Below are 19,135 nucleotides of genomic sequence, written 5' to 3' on the forward strand. Positions count from 1 at the left end.
GAAGGATGACCTGAAGGATCTTGTACGACAATTGGTGACTTCACAACAGCAATTTGTGATTGCACAAGAACAAATCAATACAAGGCGTGATCAAGCCATTCAAAGACTGGAAGTACAAATGGAACAATTTGCCAAGGAGCTGAGTACGTTTCGCATCAATAGGTCTTACCAATACCAAGAAGAAGAATGTCAAAGGTAGTTGATGGAACACCCCAATGAACAATACGTGGAGGAAGAGTGCACCTACTATCATAAGCAAGCTGTCACATTGAGGAGTGAAGAGGTGGCTGAAATTCAAGTGGAAGAAGGGAAAGAGGAGCAAACTGAAGATCCACAAGAGTCACATCAGGAAAAAGAAGAGAGCACTAAGATTTTTTTCACCATTAGCTCTCATTCCTAAAACACTAAGAGGCCAAAAGAGAAGTCTGTTAGAGCTACCACATGAGCAAATTGAGGACATCAAGATAGAGAAGCTCCCTGAGTTTTCTTCTTACTATATTCCAGTTCATGATTCCCCAACGGATGAGCAACTGTTTGAGAAACCTCAGAGTGGTCTTCCCCAATCTAGAAACACTCAGAAGCACCTTGCAACAGAAAAGATTCATTCCCTTTGGTACAAGAGAAGAAAAGACTGGTGCTTCAAGTTTAAAGTGCTACAGTCTGGCTGAAGAAGTTAAACTTAGCGCTCATGGGAGGCACCTCAAAGCATATCCTTTTGTTTTGTTGTTTGTTTTAGTTTATATATATATATATATATATATATATATATATATTTTTTTTTCTTTTGTGTTTTGTTTTACTTTGGTGTTTTAGTGTTTCAAGTCTTTTGTCATGTTTTTACATTCTATTACTGCGATCGATCGCAACCTGCGTGCGTTCGAGCGCAAGTCTCCACTTGTGATTCATTGCATTCTGTTACTGCGATCGACCGCACCCTGAGTACGATCGAGCGCAATAACCGACTTTTGGCTGTTATACATTTTGTTAGTGCGATCGAACGCACCTTGTGCGCGCTCGAGCGCACATCACCCACACATGCATAGTCTTGCGCAAGTGCGATCGAGCACACTTGGACAGCATCCTATAGTTATCTTTTTATTTTGTTTTGTTTTGTGTGTTTTAAGTTAATCTTTTTATTTATTTTTAGTTTTTTTTTTTCTTTTTACTTGTTTTTGTGTTTTCTTATTTTGCAGGGACAAGTGTGCTTCGATTCAAGTTTGGGTATGTGCTTTGAGCCATGCTTTTCAAGATCATGTCGACCATCTTTCGGGTAAATTCTTTTCTTGTTTTAGACACATTGGGGACAATGTGTCATTTAAGTTTGGGGGTATGGGCACACATGTTGTTTACACACACTTAGTCCCAATTTCATGTTATTTGTTTTGTTGTTTGTTGATATATAAGGGAAAAAAAAAAATTATGCATGATCATGTTTATCCTAAAAGTTTGGTTAATCTGAAAGAATTGTGGCTTGAATTCATCAGTGAGCTTAAAATTTTGAACACATGATCTGATGAGTAAATCTGTTAGTTTGATTACTTGTTTAGGACAATTGAAAAATCACATGTGTGATCTGATCACACAAGCACATTAGCACATAATTTGTGGGGTATGACATGAAAGTTTAATGTGTGTGTTTTTATGTCTTAAGTGAAACTGGATGATTTATTAGATGGATACCTTGGCATATATACATGTGAAAAAAAAAAAAAAAAAAAAAAAAAAAAAAAAAAGAGAAGAAAAGAAATCATTGATAAGCTTTTCACTGAGTAACTGGACCTCTTGCCTCAAAGTATTGAGTGTTCACGTCAAAAGGTGGAAAAATGTTGATTTGATCAATGTCATGATTAGTTTGGTTTTGTAGCATTTTTTACTCGAGTTAGTAGGTCCTTAATGATGTCTCTACACCTAATGCTCTAAAACCATATGGTTTGGGAGTCATTGATTTAACACTCATTACATAGGTCAATTAGAAAGCTTAAGGAAATCAAACATTGCACAACCTGACCAAAAAAGAAAAAAGAAAAAAGAATATATATATATATATATATATATGCCATTGTTGTTCATTCTAATAAGGATTTCAGTGAATCTTGAGATATGGAGATATTACACATTGGAAAGATTTGGAAACTCATAATTCTGTGCTAGTTCACCTTACACTGATTTTAAACTTGTGATGTTTTAGCATGTCTTTTGTAAGTAATTGAGCTTTGAAATTCTAATTCATTGTGAGGATGTAGTTCACCTTTTTAAGCTTGCTTATGAGTGAAAATCATAATCTTGAAGTGATGCTTTAATTTTTGGATAACATGAACAGTGCATGATGTTTGTGGGTAACATATCTGGAAAACCCTCATGAGACTTCACTCGTCCACTAGGAAATTCCTAGGGGGTTTAAAAGGCTTGTTGCATATGCTAAATGCAATCGTACATTCCACGAAAGATGGATTTATCTTTTTGTTTCCTGCTTTCCATTTTGTTTTTTTTAGCTTTGTATTGCTAAGGGACTAGCAATATGTAAGTTTGAGGGTGTGTTAAGTGCCAAAATATTCATATTTTTAGCCCTTAACATACATGTTTTAATCCTTTAGTTTTAGTTAATTCGTGCTATTTTACTTCATTTTTGTATTTTCGTTGTTTTATAGGTTTTTGGAAGAAAAGAAAGCGTTTCTGGAAAAATTCAAAGTTTAAAGGGCAAATGGGGAAGACCTAGAAGATATGGTTAAGCTTAGTCAATTATGGTTAAGTTTAATCCAATAAAAGAAATGAGTAAATTGGAATTTCTCAAATAATAGTCAAAATCGGATTGGAGGCAAAATTGAATTCTGCATACCTCTCGGTATTTTGGCCATAATTTTCAGTTCAGATATCCGATTGAGGTGATTCGAGTGAGTATTGGAAAGCTAACTCAAAATTCTACAAATCATTGTGAAATAGCATTTTCCCAATTCAGAGCGCCGTAAGGCCAAAATCACGCAACAAGATCGGACCACAATTCTTGGCGAATCCTATTCCGATTTGGACTTGGGTTTTCTTTATCCTAATTGGACTTGAACTTAAATATCCGAAATTCTTAGGATTACTAGAGCTGCTAGGACTCTCCTAAGCCCTATAAATAGACCTCTAAGCCTCACAATTCAAGAGACAAATTTAGGAGAATTAGAAGGAGACAACTTTGGGGGGAGGAATTGGAGGCTACTTCTATGAGCGGTTTTCGGTTCTTTCTTTACCTTTTTTTTTTCTTTTATTTTAATTATGTGTAACTAACTCTTAAGGAGGGCTAGATTGAAGCCCTAATTATGCTTATTTAATATTTTAATATTGGCGCATTTGTGATGATCATGTTGTGATATTTAACTTGATTAATTCTTATTTTCATGAATTCCTCATATGTATGTGACTGGCCATTATATGCATGTGGTACGGATTAGTTAGTTAAATCAATTTGGATGACCGAGTCCTGGGTTTAACATAAGTAACAAAAGAAATCCACACCGGGTTCTTGGGTTAATCAACATGGGAAACCGGGAGTATACACCCATGCCCTAGGCCTCATGTGTTTGTCAATTTTCATAGAACATATGCTTTTCTAAATAACAACTTAGTATATACCATGCTAATCCTTCAAAAAAGAAAAGAGTTAAAGGATACACCTATGCCTAACTCGTTGCTTAGGGAAATCAATAGCTTAAGGAGTATACACACATGCTCTTAGGTTGGCAAACATTAGGTATTCATAATATGATTGGATCATTGGCATATTGTTATATTAATTGAGCATAATTAGTGGTGGATATCAAAGCCATACCTTTACCTTTACTTTATCTTTATATCTTTTTATTTTTCTTAATATCAAATCTGTGACAATTTGATATTTTAATTAATTTGAAATAAAATCACAAACCTCGTGGGATCGACCTCGTACTTGCTGCATTATACTAATGTTTTGATCTTGTGCACTTGCAAGTTAAAACGTACTAAATATTATCTATTAATTTAGATAGTATTTGGCACAACAGTACTCTGATGCAGTTGCTTTTCTTCTCTTCCCATTGTGAGCCCTCCATTCCTCCTCTGTAGCTACCTCCTTCCTCTTTCCTTTCCAGAATAACATCACTTCCACTCCTTTCCTCCCCTTCAGCCCCCTCACGACACACCCGTTTCCAATACTGATGCTGCCCCCTTACCTCCTTTGGAGCCTTAGTTCCCGTACTCCCCTTTCTTCTCCCTTCTCTTTAGCCAAACTCATCACTTTCTTGTTTAGGAAGACAGTTGGCGAAAAACTGTTGGAGGAGCCTTCCACGTCATTAAAATAGTTTGCGATATTGTTTTGAAGCCTCTCCACATAATCTATCCCAACTGTCCCTCATACCATCTTCTCCTTTAATGCATCCCATTGACCTACATACACATTTGATCCTCTTTCTTTTTGTAAATTTCCTTGCACCTCCTCTACCATAATTGCTCGGGAATCACTGCTATGATTAGAATCCCTTGATTTTTTCTCCAATCCCGAGATTTGGGGGAGCCATAAAAATCCCAGTCCGACATGACTTCCGTGTTTTTAGCAGATCCCATTACTTGCTTGCCATAACCAGGTTTTTCCTTTTCTGGCGTGGTCAGCAGTCTCATCGAAAAATGACCAACTTCTTGCTGCAGAGTTTTCTCCTCCAAGCCTGGCTGCCCTCCGCCTTGACCCTCCTCCATACTTCTGCCATCTCCACTGTAGCCACTATTGGAGGTGTGGCTCGTTCCTCCATCAGAAAAACTTGCATCATGTGTCCTATCCGCCTTAGAATTTCTCGGACGTCCTCCATCATAACCATGTCTACGATTTGGTGAAGTTGCCCTACGTCAAAGGCCAAACTCCATCTCACTCTTCGCCCCTTGAAGCTTACGTGCTCCCAGCTTTTTGCACCCCTTACTTCCATGTCATATCACACCACAAGTGAAGCAATATTTTGAGATTTTTTCTTACTGAAAAGCTACCCAAATCCTTTTGTCTTTCAACTTCAAAACTCTTCCTCCTAATAGCGGTTTTGATAAATCCAAGATAATCCTCACCCGCAGGTATTCTCCCAAATCAAAACCATCATTTAGAACGTTGACGTCCTCCACCTTGCCAACTGTCGATCCAATTTGAAACCCCACCTCCTTTCCCATGCAGGCAAGAGGTAGGTTAAACATTCTCACCCAAAAGATTGCTTTGTTAGAGTCCAACTCCGTGAGAGGCGTGAGACCGTCAAACTCTGACAGAGATACGAGATTTCCATCAAAGGTCCATCTCTGTAAGTATGTTGGTTTGTTTACATACTTGTTTTTACTTTTTATTGTTTTAATGTTTTCTTTATTTACCTAATTTAAAATAATTTTTAGGGTATTTTAAAAAATTGAATTTTTATTTCTAAGGCCCATACAGGCAAAAACATTGATTTTTTAGGATTGTTGGGCTTTTTTAGGTTTATTTTTTAATTATTTGGAACAATTACAACAAAGCCCATTTAATTTGGACAAAAAGACTAATAGATTTTTTTAAAAAATGAGCCAACTTATGAAAAAAAAATGAGCTTATTTTAGGCCCAATACCTAAAATAAGCCTAAAAAATAATTTTCTTAAAAAACCGGTTACCGGAACTGGCTGGTAATCGGGACCCGATTCCCAGTTCCGGTTTCCCAAAACCAAGAACCGGGGTACCTCGGTTCCGGTTCCCGGTTTTGGCCAAAAATCGAAAAACCGGATTAGGTTGACAACCCTATCAGGAACATAGATGAGACCGCAACTTTGCCTACCATCAAGCATGCTTTGAGATCTTTCCCTGTTATGGACAAGCCATGTAGACATGGATGTAATGTAATTCTCAAAATTCTTAAGAGATTATCACACATGCAGCCATTTCATGTACGTGGAAATGAAAAATAATGAACAGCGTTGAGAAATATAGCCTAGCCAGTTTTCATGATGTCGTTCTACTGTAATCCTTTATCTACCTATTTGTAGCTTTTAACTTCTAGCCATGTACATGGGTGATTTGTTTTCCCTATTTGCTCAAGGCACTAATTCTTTGTAAGATAAAGAGAGTAGAAGCATCTGTAATAAAGTAAAACTCTCTTTGCAATGTAATAGATATAGTTTGAATTATTGTAATTGGGAGCCTTGATATAAATATTTGTGTGTGTATGTGTGTAATAAATATATATGCATAGACAAACATATAGACTTAAAATTAGATTGTTTAAGATTCAAGTTAATTTATTTAATTAACTCCAACAATAAAATCTTTAACATTAATTAATTAACTAATAATTTGTATGGATTTACGAGAAAAAAAAAAAACTTAAACAATCACAATATTTACTTTATAAATAAAATGAACAAATAAATTGAGTAACTTGTAATCAAGCTTGAGTTTGTTCAAAAAATAAATAAACTAAGTTTAAACAAGTTATCTAACTCAATAATAAGTTCGGGCTCAGCTCGACTATAACCTTAATTGTTGAGTTACAATGGTTAGTTATAAAAATTAAAGATGCATACTAGAATTACGTGCATTTTTTTTTTTTTTTTTTTTTTGACATGTTCACATATGGAAAGGGAAAGGGAAGAGGGTGATTCAAACTAGTAACTTCTGCTTCATGAAGCGTGATCCTCAGCCAATTGAGTTACCCTTTGGAGACGAGAAAATTTTAGTTAGATTGTTGTGGATTGAGAATTTTTGAAATTAGGGTTCTAAGATGATGAAATTGGAGATTTTCATTATTTCGTTCCAATGTTTCAAAACTAATGAACAAGTCTGTATAGAATTACATTTAGGTTCATTCAAATTGCAATGGATTCGACTAAATATCGAAATTTCGAAATTTAGAGTTCTTATACATAAAAATTGGGGATTTCGGTTTTGATTTTGATTTATAATTGTTGTAAATTAATGGTTTATATAAGAAATAAGAAAATATCGTATACATACACCAAGCGGCGTGTACCTTGAAATTATGATCCTTGATATGAAAATTGGGACTGTTTGACATGAATGACAATTGTGAAATGAGACGAGGGAATTTGAAGGACGAGAAGAAGAGGAGGACATGCAGAGACATCTTAAAACTTTTTTTTCTTTATTTAGATATTTAAAAAATTTAAAGATTTACTTTTTAGTAAAAGTTAACGAAATATATATATTTTTTCCAAATAAAAACTGGGGTGCTTCGGTCACCCTTAAATATTTTATCGCAATTTTTTTTTTTTTTTTAATAAAAGTTAAAACAAATATTTTTTAAAGTGACGTGGCTCCAACATGCATTGCACATGGGGACCTTGGTTTTTTTAAAAAACAAAAATATAGTAGTCGTTATTTTTACCAATTAATAATTACAAAGGGTAAAATTGGTTTTGAAATGGTCAAAGTAAGGGTATTTAGGAAGATTATGGTTAAAATTGGTTTTAAAAAGATAAAAATAAATGGATTGTCTCTAATATTACTACATCCAAATAAAATAAGGAAGTTGGATGACGAGAAAACCCATCTTTGGTATAAAATGCCAACTAGATGACATTAATGCAATTAAAAGCATTAAAATCCCCGTAAGAAATAAAATACTTTAGAAAATATATATATGTAGCTTCAATGTTAAGAATAAAATCATCAAATCTTCACAAAAAAATAATAATAATAATAATAAAGAAAGCAATTAATTATAGAATTAAGCAAAGATAAATGGGTAAAGCAACTGCAAGAAGTGATAGTTGTTAGCGTAGTTTTTATTCCTTAACCACAACAAATATTCCTACTGATTTCTTGTTGCTTTCTTCTTCAAATATTCTTCATCATTATTTCGTCTATCTGCTCTCATTAAATTCATCTACCACAAGCCACATCAAGCTAGCGGTTCAACTATCAACATCATAGTGGTCATGTTATCTTTAATTAAATGCCTTTCATGGAGAAACGCATCTTGTTTGATTGAACCGTTCTTTTCTAGATAATATATCTTAAAATTAAATGAAAATTTGATATTAGAACTTTTTTATAAATGTCACAACTTTTTTTAATATGTATATTAAAACTGAAAAAAAAATATTGAAAAGATATTTAAAATGATGGTATGACACCAAGATTTATTTTAGATTTTTTCCAAATAAAAACGGGGGTGGTTCAGTCACCCTTAAATTTTTTATCTCATTTTTTGTTTAATAAAGTTAAAAACAAATATTTTTTAAAGTGACGTGGCTCTAATATGCATTGCACATGAGGACCTTAGATTTTTTTTTTTTTTTTTCTAAACAAAAATTTAGTAGTCTTTATTTTTACCAATTCATAATTATGAAGGGTAAAATTGGTTTTGAAATCGTCAAATTAAGGGTATTTTAGGAAGATTCTGGTTAAAATTGGTTTCCTGTCCAACATAACGCTCAAGACTGACAAATGGGGCTAAGTTGCAACAAAGTGATAGTTTAATGTATTTTCATAGTTGTCAGTTCATGGGGCTTTATAAAAATTCGCTATTAGTTCATAAGCCAAAGTATATTTGTCCATTTATATATATATATATATTGTCAGATAAGCAAATATTAATGTTTAGTCTATTGCAAGTCCATTAATTGATCAAAATATATATAGACTAAACATTAATATTTGCTTATCTTACAATATATATATATATATATATATATATATATATATATATATATATATATAGTCTTTTAGAACTTCAATCTTTTACGAAGTTGGAGTTAAAATAACCATTTTTCAATATCAAACTCTAACATCAGCTGAATAAGCTACCACTTGCTAATTAAGCCAACTAATTATGTAATTGACTTAATTAAGATAGAGAACGTTCAATTACATAATTCAATTCATCTACCCCAACTGCCACACCAAATTTTTTGACTGCTTTAATGCCAATTCATCTATATATGTAAGTGCTAGATGGATCACTTAAGCAACGTCTTGAGAGTAATTTAAAAAAATGAAGCTAGTTTTTGCTTGCTTGCTAGTATGTGCTTTGTGTTTTCAAGCTGGAACGTTGGCTATTGATTTTTACTACCTCACTATACAATGGCCGAAGTCCTTCTGCAACTCAGGAGCTCGCATAAGTTGCACAAATGTTCCAAACCACTTCACCATCCATGGCTTATGGCAAGAGATGAACAATGGCGCCCCAGTCCCTCCTCCTCCTGTCAAACAACCATTCGACAATGTTCAGGTAACTATGTTTCTCATGCCTATATATATTTCTGTTTTAGTACTTTCAGGAAATTTCGATTTCTTATTTTACTATATATGTTCAACTTTACATGCAATATTCTCATAATTAATTAATAACAATTAATTTGTTATTTGTTATGCATGCAGGTGAAAAGTGACCCAGCTCTCTACCAAACAATGCAACAAATTTGGCCCGGATTAACAGTCACAATGCCTAACGAGATATTCTGGAAGCACGAATGGGATCAACATGGAACCTTTACCAGTTTCACTCAACATGATTACTTTAAAATAGCTGTTGACAGGGCCAATGATCTCGGAGTTCTCCAGCTGGTTCAGGAGCTCAATCAAGCAGCTGGTTTATTTTGCATTAATCTCTCCTTTCTTTCTTTTCTTTCTTTTTCTAAAAAAAAACTCCTACTTATTTTCTTTTCTCTTTAATTTTCTGTAATAGGAATCAGTATTGGTAAGAAATATACAGTTCAGTACTTCAAGAGTGCCATCCAAGCTGTAGTGGGCTTGAAACTCGGCCGGCCACTGGAAATGCACATTAAATGCAACTTCGACTTCAGTGGACAGAACAAGGTGACTCAGATACATGAGATATGGTTCTGTACCGACAACACTGGACTTCAATTCATAAACTGTACATCGAAGAGTAGTATTATGCCGTGTGGTCAGAAGGGCGCGTATGCTCTTCCTCTTCCATGATACATTTCCAATGTAGATAGTGCTGGCCTAGGGCTCTTTATGTTATTTTCCCAAATGCATGCCTTTGAGATCTTTTCTTCCTCAATTGTTACCTACCTCCTAATTATAATAAGAAGAGCCTGGATTTCATTATTTTGGCAATTTCGATTTACTGTATCACATGGGCCAATCTCACGACAAATTTATGCTTAACATGAATCATATATACGTGACTAGCTAGCTAGCTCTTATACAATTAAAAAAGATGATATAATTATATATAATAATATTCAATATTCTTTCATTGTTTAACTAATTATTATATTCTTATATACAGATTAATTCACTACTCAACATAATTAATTAATTGGTTTTACTTAAACAATAATTGAGCGAATCATATTGTATATATTATTTTTATTTAATTTCTAATACAAATATTACAAAACTGCTTTCCAAGTGAAGTCTTTATTTCTTTCTTCTCGCAGAATTTTCAATAACTAGCTGTAAGAATTATATATATGCATTGAATGGCATTGTGGCAATAAGGAAGCGGAAGGAGAAACGAAAACTAAATATGAGTAATTAATGCTCCGATCCATCTTGATTAACAATGAATTGCATCAATAAATGCACTGGTTAACAATATCAGAAAAATCCTTACTTTCAAATATATATATATGAGAAAAATATTAATTTGATTCAATTACCCTACGCGTCTATACCTACCTTAATTCTTTGTTTGTGCACTGTGCACATAGTAATTAATGAAGGAATTAAACTACAATATTAATACATTACATCATTGATAACGTAATTTAATAAAAATGATTAAATGCCCGCAGATATACATTTTGGGAGTCTGGGACCATATGAATTTAATGCTATGCTTTTTGATTTTTTCATAATCTCGATCTATATGCATCATAATTATGGGCTCAATAATTACTCATATTCCACAACAGAGAAACCCCGTATTCAAATTTCAACCAAATTTCTTTTCCTGTGTACATTTTTTCGCAAACAAACAACAAACTAAAAGCATAAATAAATCAAATCAAATCCTTAATTGATTTGACACTTTTTTTTTTTTTTGAAAGGGAAGTATTTCATACTCATTCATTGATAAAAAGTCACGAGCAAAAAGCTCTTATAAATAGAGCAAACAGTTCTGAAGCAAATCATAGCCGAAGGTAAAGTTACAGTCGTCACCAACATACCAAATCAATCATTACAAAAACATCCGCTAACCCATGACTAATCATCAGGTTTAATATAAGATCTGCACCAAAACAAACACCATCCAATGTATAAGTAGCGTTTATTCCTCGGTCTTAAGAGCAAAAAACCAGAAGCCGATACTCATCCTCCTCGACCTGAAAGTTAAGATATCGATCACATCCACAACCCAAAAGTCTGGACCAAAAGCAGATACCCTGCATATCATCAAAATACACATGGGCAGAACAAAGAGAGAGGACAAAGCCTTATTATAAGCAAAAATAGGAAAGAAAAAAATGTACACGGAAAATATAAGACAAAAAGGGAAATACAACCAAATAAAAGGAACAAATAGAAGAAACGTACAGGGAAAAAACCAACGGAAATACAAGCAAAAATAGACAAAATCGGAAATACAACCAAAGGAAAATACAGGAAAAACACACTATGGGGAAGAACGACAGCTGATTGCGTGTTGGCTAAAAACCGACGCGGAAGGTGGCGTTGAAAGCTCATCGCGGGGGGATGCGAGAAAAGACCGGTAGTGGACGGTGGGCGGCAAAGTGGGTGCGGAGGAGATCGGCGGTGCACTTAGAACCAGAGGGGAGAGTTTGAGTGAAACTACATGGGCACCACCTGCACAGTGTGCCAAACAAGCAAAAAACCAAACAAACAAACATGAAATAAAAACATCTAAACCCAAGCAAACAAACAGGAAAAACAAAAAGCAAAAAACGCAGGAAAAAGAACCAAAACAAGAAAGAAAAAAGTAGAAAACACCCAAAACCCAAAACAGAAGCCTCATCGAAAGGAGGCCAGTCAGATCTAGCGGAAAAACGGAGGAGAAGGCAAGGCGACGAGACAACGGGGCAGAGCTTGAGATTAAAAAAAAAGTTGAGCTAAAAGGAGGAGAGGGATAAAAAAAAACGAGACACAAGAGGGGAAAGGGGCGAAAGAGAAGGGGGGAAGCACCACACAAAGGCTAGGGAGCATCAAGTACATTGCCTAGCACAAAGGGTTGAGGGCAAGGGGAGGAGGGGAGGAGGGTAGGCAACGAAGGTCACCCCTCCTCCCCACCTGTGCGGCGCTCACTCAAACAGGGGCTAGGTTTTTTTTTGGGAGAGACGAAGGCTAGGGTTTTCGACAAAATCCACAAAGGTTTTAATTGATTTGACACTCTTGGATTAATTAAATTATCACATAATTGAGACATATGTCTTTTATAAATATTGATGTAAAAAAACTCCAGCATCTATGTGGAAGTTTTTTTGTTGTCTCTATTTAATTAATTTATGTTTTTTATGACTGAGAGAGAAAAGATAAAATTAAATATAAACCCTTTGTAAAATTAAATATGGACAATAATTAAGACAATATTTAATTAGCCAAATCCTTATTCTCATGCTACTAAGAAATTTCGGAAAACGAGAGAAGAGATTTGTGTTTGGGCAAAAGCTCAACCACTTCTTCCTTTGAAGATAAAAGAAAAGAATAAGAAATAGTTGGTGAATAAAGATGTAATTTTAAGGGAAAATTACACTTTACCCCCCCCCCCCAAAAGTTTGGGGCCATTTTTACTTCGACCTCCAATGTTTTAATTTTTGCAATCCACCCCCCCAAACTTGCCAAACATTTGCAATTCAGCCATTCCGTCAGTCAAAGCCGCTTTGATTGACGGAAGAGTGATCACGTACTTGCACGTGATCACTTTTATTTATTTTTTTCCTAAAATGCCCTTATCCCTGTTTTTTCCTAAACCAACGAAGAATTTGAATAACCAAGTTGCAGACATGAAGAAATGGCTTTTTGGGGATGTGAGCAGCATCATGATTGTCATCAGGTTTAAGTTTGGCCATCATAGAGAGCTCTTCAATGGCAGACCTTATTTCTGACACCTTCTCCAACTCCCTTTTCCTCTTCATTTCAAACTCTGTGTAATCTTCTTTCGCCCCCTTCACTTTAATTCTTGATTTTCTTTTCAATACTTGTGCTGATGATCATTACTGGATGAGCTTCTGAGTTGGGGCCATCAGAGCTCAAAAAACAATTTCTGCCAGACCCAGGAGAGAGAGCGAGCTTGGTCTTTCACAATCACGGGTAGCCTGGTCTAGGCGTGGGTCTGGCCACGACCCGCCTGGGTCTGGCCAGACCCACGACGGGTCTTGGCCGACGGGATTTTCCCTGGCATCGACGACTTTTTGTTGAAAAACTTCAACATCTGAACAACCAATATTCCGCCGTGAGTTGGGGCCAGTATTCCGCCGCCGTGAACAACCAATATTCCGACTTTTGGATGAGCTTCTGAGCTTCTAAATTAATTCAATTAATTTATAATTCAAACTTAATCGTCGGACTAAAGAAAGGCAGAGATGACATTTGATTTCTCGCCGGAGATTAGTAGGGAGGGTATTGAGAAGCTCTTCTTCATGAACCCCTTAGCTCCGACGGCAAATAAGGAAAAAACAAGGATGATGGCATTTTAGGAAAAAAAAAAAACAAAAGTGATCACGTGCGACCCGTCAGTCAAAGCGGCTTTGATTGACGGAATGGCTGAATTGCAAATGTTTGGCAAGTTTGGAGGGGTGGATTGCAAAAATTGAAACATTGGAGGTCGAATTGAAAATGTCCCCAAACTTTGGGGGGGTAAAGTGTAGTTTTCCCTAATTTTAATTAAGACATTGTGGGAAATGAACAAATAGGAATTCATAAGGATATTTGTCATGGTTAAGGAATAAAGACTCTTTTGAGAAAATATGCATTCATAGCTCTATTAATCAATCAAACAAAGATTACAGATTGCTCTCCCCGGATGATATCCGAGATACAATTAGAGATTTCTCCCAACCATTCCCTCTCTACCCCCATATTTGCCGCTAATTTTGCAACATGATGAGCGGCAGAGTTAGTGTTACGTCCTACAAAATTAATTTCCCAATGATTGAAATTATTAAGCAGATTTCTTGTGTCTTCTACTAAGTGTCCCGTTTTACACCAATTTTCCTCCATTGAGTTCAAGGCATCCACCACATTCTTTGCATCTCCCTCCAGGCATATCTTGTCCACGTTCAACGTCTTGCAAAATTTTAGAGTGTGAATGGCTGCCATGGTCTCCGCAACTAAGGGATTAAACCTTCCAAACATGATGCTGCATTTTGCTGCCCACACACACACCCGTTATGATCACGAATTACCGCCCCCATTCCCATCCTCCCACATTTCAGATTTATGGCGGCATCCCAGTTGGCCTTAAAGTTGCCGACGGGAGGTGCTGACCATTTTTATGCTTCCAAGCTCCCCATGTGTTCCCCTTCATGTTGCTCATTGCTCACAGCAATTTCATAATCAGTCACGCCATTCTTCACTCACTGAACAAGGAATAAAGACTCAAGTGGCTTGAAATTGCTCCACCTAGATGCATTAAAACTTTGGTGATAATAATTTAATTCTATCGTTTTTTTATTTAATTACATTATTTATCTTTCTTTTTTTTTTTTGTATCTCTTGAAAAACAAAATAGTAATTAAAATAAATTCATAACATGTTTGACCAACTAAGATGTTGCCATCATTAATTAAAACATAATTTATTAGGGTTTTATCTTTTTTTTTTAGAGGGCATTTGAATAAAGTATTTTATATCTTATGGGGCTTTTAATGCGACCATCCTATTCGAGGATTCTATGGTGAGGGCCTTAATTTCAATGCCTACTAACTGGCATATGACACCTAGCAAATGAAGATGGGTTGATGGTGGTGTAATGAGAAGTGTTACACTTTTTTTTTTTTTTTTTTTGGAAGAAAGATAGATTCTTATTCAAAAAAACCTTAGTGACAACAAAAGTCATGGAGATGGAATAACTTCCGCTCTCCATACAATACCATAGATACATGACATGCTTGGTAGCTTCTTGAGATAACCCATGAGAGGCATAATTGGCATCCCTTGGAATATGTTGTATGCAAGAGTTTCCCATCGTCTGTAAACTAGCTCGAATATCGTCCACAAAGTGGCCATATGTGCTTCGGCAAGAACTCTTCAGGTTGACAGCACTTACAACTTGCATGGCATCTCCTTCTAAGATAAGACCCTTACCTCCAAGTTCTCTTCCCAGCAGCATAGCATAAAGTCCAACCATCGCTTCTGCCACTGTTGTGTCCAATATTTGTTGAATCGTGATGCTCCTAGCTACTCGAACCTTGCCCAAACAGTCTCGGGCAATAATTCCCAAGCCCACACAACCCTTCGTCTTTGCCACTGCTGCGTCCGATTTGATCTTGGTCTGATGCAAAGGCGGTGGCTTTCATACTTTACTCACCACCAGATGCATGGGTTTAGGTTGTTCACTTCCAATTACGTTTGTCTGCCCAAACTCTTCCAAGGATTTACAAGCATTTAGTGCCACCTGGTTGGGGGCAGGAAAATTCCACCATGTAGGACCGAGTTCCTTTTCAACCAAATCTGTCTAGCCGTGACAGCAAAAAGTTCTACAGCCTTCCAATCACATCTCTATGACCTCTTCTAAGATAGTGGTGAAAAAATTATCCCCACACACCCTTTTTTGCAACTTCATAGTGCTACCTCCCCACACATCTTGGGTAGCTGGACAACTCCAAAGTGCATGCTCTACTGTCTCTTCCCCCCTCTCACATATCAAGCAAGTATTAGTATCCACTACCCCCCTTTTAAAAAGATTGGCTTTGGTGGGGAGGAGGTTATGACAAGCCCTCCAAAGAAACATTTTAATAACATTGGGAACCCTAAGATTCCAACACACTTTCCACATCGTGCTCCCTGTAGATTGCCCAAAACTTTCACACCCACTCATTGATGCAAACTCCATCTCCATGTGGTAAGCACTCCGAACGATAAAGTCTCCATTGGAAGTGCATCTCCAAATTAAAGCACCCTTGGGGAAAAGTGGGCTCAAAGGAATCTTGAGGATGAGATTAGATTCTTCCTTTGAGAAAATGCTTTCTACCAAAGTCCCATTCCACCTTTTAGTATCTTGGTCAATGAGATCAATCACCCTTGCTTGTGTTGTCAAAAGCCGACGATGAGTCTGGATGGAAAAAGAAATTGGCCGTGGGATCCATTTGTCCCCCCAAACCCGTACATCACGGCCGTCCCCAATTCTCCAAATAAGCCTATGTGAAATTACCGATTTTGCTGAGCGAATACTCCTCCATGCTAAGGATGGTCGCTTCCCCACACTTGCCTCCAAGATAGACACACGGGGGTAATATTTTGCTTTAAAGATCTTTGAGACTAGAGAATCTGGATTTTGCAAAAGGCGTCATACTTGTTTTGCCAAGAGGGCCCTATGAAAAACCACAAACCCAACCCTCTGCTTGACTTTGAAAGTCCCATCCGTTCCCAACTCATCCAATGAATCTTGGAGGTATTCTCCTTATGCCCCTACCAAAATTTTACCATCATACCATCATACCAAATCTTGGAGGTATTCTCTTTACAAAGCACCCCCCGGAGTTTGAACACGCTCATACAATATGTTGAGATGGCTTTGGCCACCGCCTTCAACAAAATCTCCTTTCCGGCTTGGGAGAGAAATTTGACTGTCCAATTATGAATACATTTTCACGCTCTATCTTTAATGCTTCTAAAGGCCTGCACCCGAAACTTTCCCACAAGAGTTGGTAGTCCGAGGTATTTGTTGTAACTGTTAGAAGTTGGGAGACTCAACAAATGATAGATCTCTGCCCTTCGTTCAACACTTGTATTGCGACTGAAAAAAATAGAGGTCTTCTCTTTATTCAGTTTCTGCCCCGAAGCCTTCTCATACTTCTAAAGTATTTTTGTGAGCCTCCTCCATTCCACCAGATTTGCTTTACAAAACAAAAGGCTAACATCTGGGAAGAAGAGGTGACTAATTTGGGGGCCGTTCTTAGAAGTGGGAACTCTTGTAATAACTCCCCTATTTTCAACCCTCCTCAACATTGCACTAAGTGCCTCCACACATATGAGAAACAAGTATAGTGAAATTGGATTTCCATGTCTCAACCCCTGTGAAGGTATAATATGTCCCATTGGATTGTCATTAACCACAATCGCATAAGTAACAGTACGGATACAGTTTATAATTAAACTAGTCCACTGGGATAAGCCTTGCTCATATCTAGCTTTATGCCCACAAAACCCACCTTACTCCACATTCTAGTGTGCATAGAATGCAGAGTCTCATAAAACTGCTAGAGTATTATCGGTAATCAGCCCTGAAATGAAAGCACTCTGATTGCAAGATATAATATGTGGGAGAATCCCTTTCAACCTATTAGCTAAAACCTTTGAGATCAATTTGTAAATCATGTTACAAAGGCTAATAGGCCTAACATCTGATACATGACTAGCGTTTCTAGACTAGGCAATAAGAACAATATTAGTTGCATTAATAGTTCCATCCATATGAGCACCATTCAAAAAATTTAAAACAGCTTGACATACCTTCGGGCCTACAGTTGCCCAATTTTATTGATAGAAATCGGCAGAAAAGTCATCGGGTCTCAGGGCCTCCATAGGAGCCATATGATCTATGATCTAGTGCCATCTTCACCTTAGTTGCCGTAAAGGCTAACATCAACTTCTAATTCATGGCTGACGTCACAGTGCTGTCAAGGTCTCAAAGACACTCCTCAAACTCCTTCGGCTTGGTAGAGGTAAGAAGATTTGGAAAAAATCCACAAAGGCTTTCCTAATATCATTCGGTGTTGTGCAGTCTTATCCTTGTGCATCTCTAATAGAAGTAATATGATTCCTCCTCATGCGTTGTTTGACACACGCATGGTAATATTTAGTATTCCGATCCCCATTTTTCAACCACTCCACCTTAGCTCGTTGTCTCCACTTCAAATCCTCTTGTTCCAACAATACATGTATCTCCTTTTGGAGAGAATGCTCAGCTTGGAGGTCCGGCGTTCCTGGTGCAGCTTGTCTTTCTTCTAGCTTTTTTGATTTCCTGCTAATAATTTTCTCATTGGATTGCACTATTTTCCACACTCAAACTTTAAGAGATCTTTGGCAAGAAGATAGATTCCTCTTCACGGTTGACCATTGATGTGGTATTTTTGTGACAAAAAATATCAATAATAAAATTACCACTCGCAATAGAACGAATCCCGTAGGATAGGGCTATATTGAGGGTGTCGAACCTCAAGGACTGCAGGGGTTTAATTATCAAAATTAAAAGATCAAAATTAACTTAATTAAAAGAGAGTGAATTGGTTGTGAGAATTTAAAGTGCATTAAATAAACGGAAATAAATGGAGTAAATTTATGAGAGAGAGAGAGAGTAGGGTATTGACTTCACCATGATCCGCACATCAATGGTTAACTATAATTAACTCTAGTAATTCATTCTATGCATGTTATAATTTTAACAAGAAAATAATCTCATACAATCAATGGAATAGCATAACCCATCTTCGGTTGGCACGGACCGTCTACCTAAATTACACTAAACTAAGGTGTAGTACGATCCGTCTTCCCTAGGTATGGTCTATCTAACCCTATTGATTGCATGCCAATTAAATACCATTGTATAGCCATCATTCTTATGATCACAGAAAATAAGAAGGATTTGAGTTCAATAATAGTAAAATAATTTCTAAGACAAGATAAGAATTTTACTAATATTGATTTAGAATTTAAAGAACAACTGCATTTAATATGAAGAACAGAAATCAACTATAGTAAGCCTCAGGGTTATACAATCAACATGCATAAATTGAAAGACTAGAAATTAAATACAATCAAACCATTGTGCTTGGAAAGGGCTACATCAATACCCCACAATTAGGTTTAGATGCTCATGATTTCCTAAGCTCCACAGACTACTTTACTGAATTTTGCTCTAAAAGCGGTGTGTGTTTTTCTCAATGCTTAGAGGCCTATTTATAGGGCTTAGGAGAGTCCTAGAAACCCTAGAAACCCTGAGAAAACAGGAGAGCAGTCTCCCAGTCCAATTGGGAGACTGAAAACCAAATCCAAATCGGAATAGGATT

The 19,135-nt window shown here is 36.4% G+C and overlaps 1 protein-coding gene across 1 annotated transcript; it reads left to right on the forward strand.

Moving 5' to 3' along the window:
- Positions 1–8,970: 8,970 nt before the first annotated feature.
- On the forward strand, positions 8,971–9,920 carry LOC132169822 (extracellular ribonuclease LE-like). Its single transcript, XM_059580780.2, has 3 exons — positions 8,971–9,207; positions 9,357–9,567; positions 9,664–9,920. Exons 1-3 carry the CDS (start codon positions 8,971–8,973, stop codon positions 9,918–9,920), a joined length of 705 nt encoding a protein of 234 aa, XP_059436763.2.
- Positions 9,921–19,135: the final 9,215 nt, after the last annotated feature.

Source organism: Corylus avellana, chromosome 1 (assembly GCF_965113065.1).
Source record: "Corylus avellana chromosome 1, dhCorAvel1.hap1.2, whole genome shotgun sequence".
NCBI classification, from domain to species: Eukaryota; Viridiplantae; Streptophyta; class Magnoliopsida; order Fagales; family Betulaceae; genus Corylus; species Corylus avellana.

Excerpts from the sequence above, each read along its gene's own strand:
- LOC132169822 (XM_059580780.2), top strand. The coding sequence starts at position 8,971 with ATGAAGCTAGTTTTTGCTTGCTTGCTAGTATGTGCTTTGTGTTTTCAA. Across the intron at positions 9,208-9,356 it reads AACCATTCGACAATGTTCAG|GTGAAAAGTGACCCAGCTCT; the intron begins GTAACTATGTTT and ends TTATGCATGCAG. Across the intron at positions 9,568-9,663 it reads GGAGCTCAATCAAGCAGCTG|GAATCAGTATTGGTAAGAAA; the intron begins GTTTATTTTGCA and ends TTTCTGTAATAG.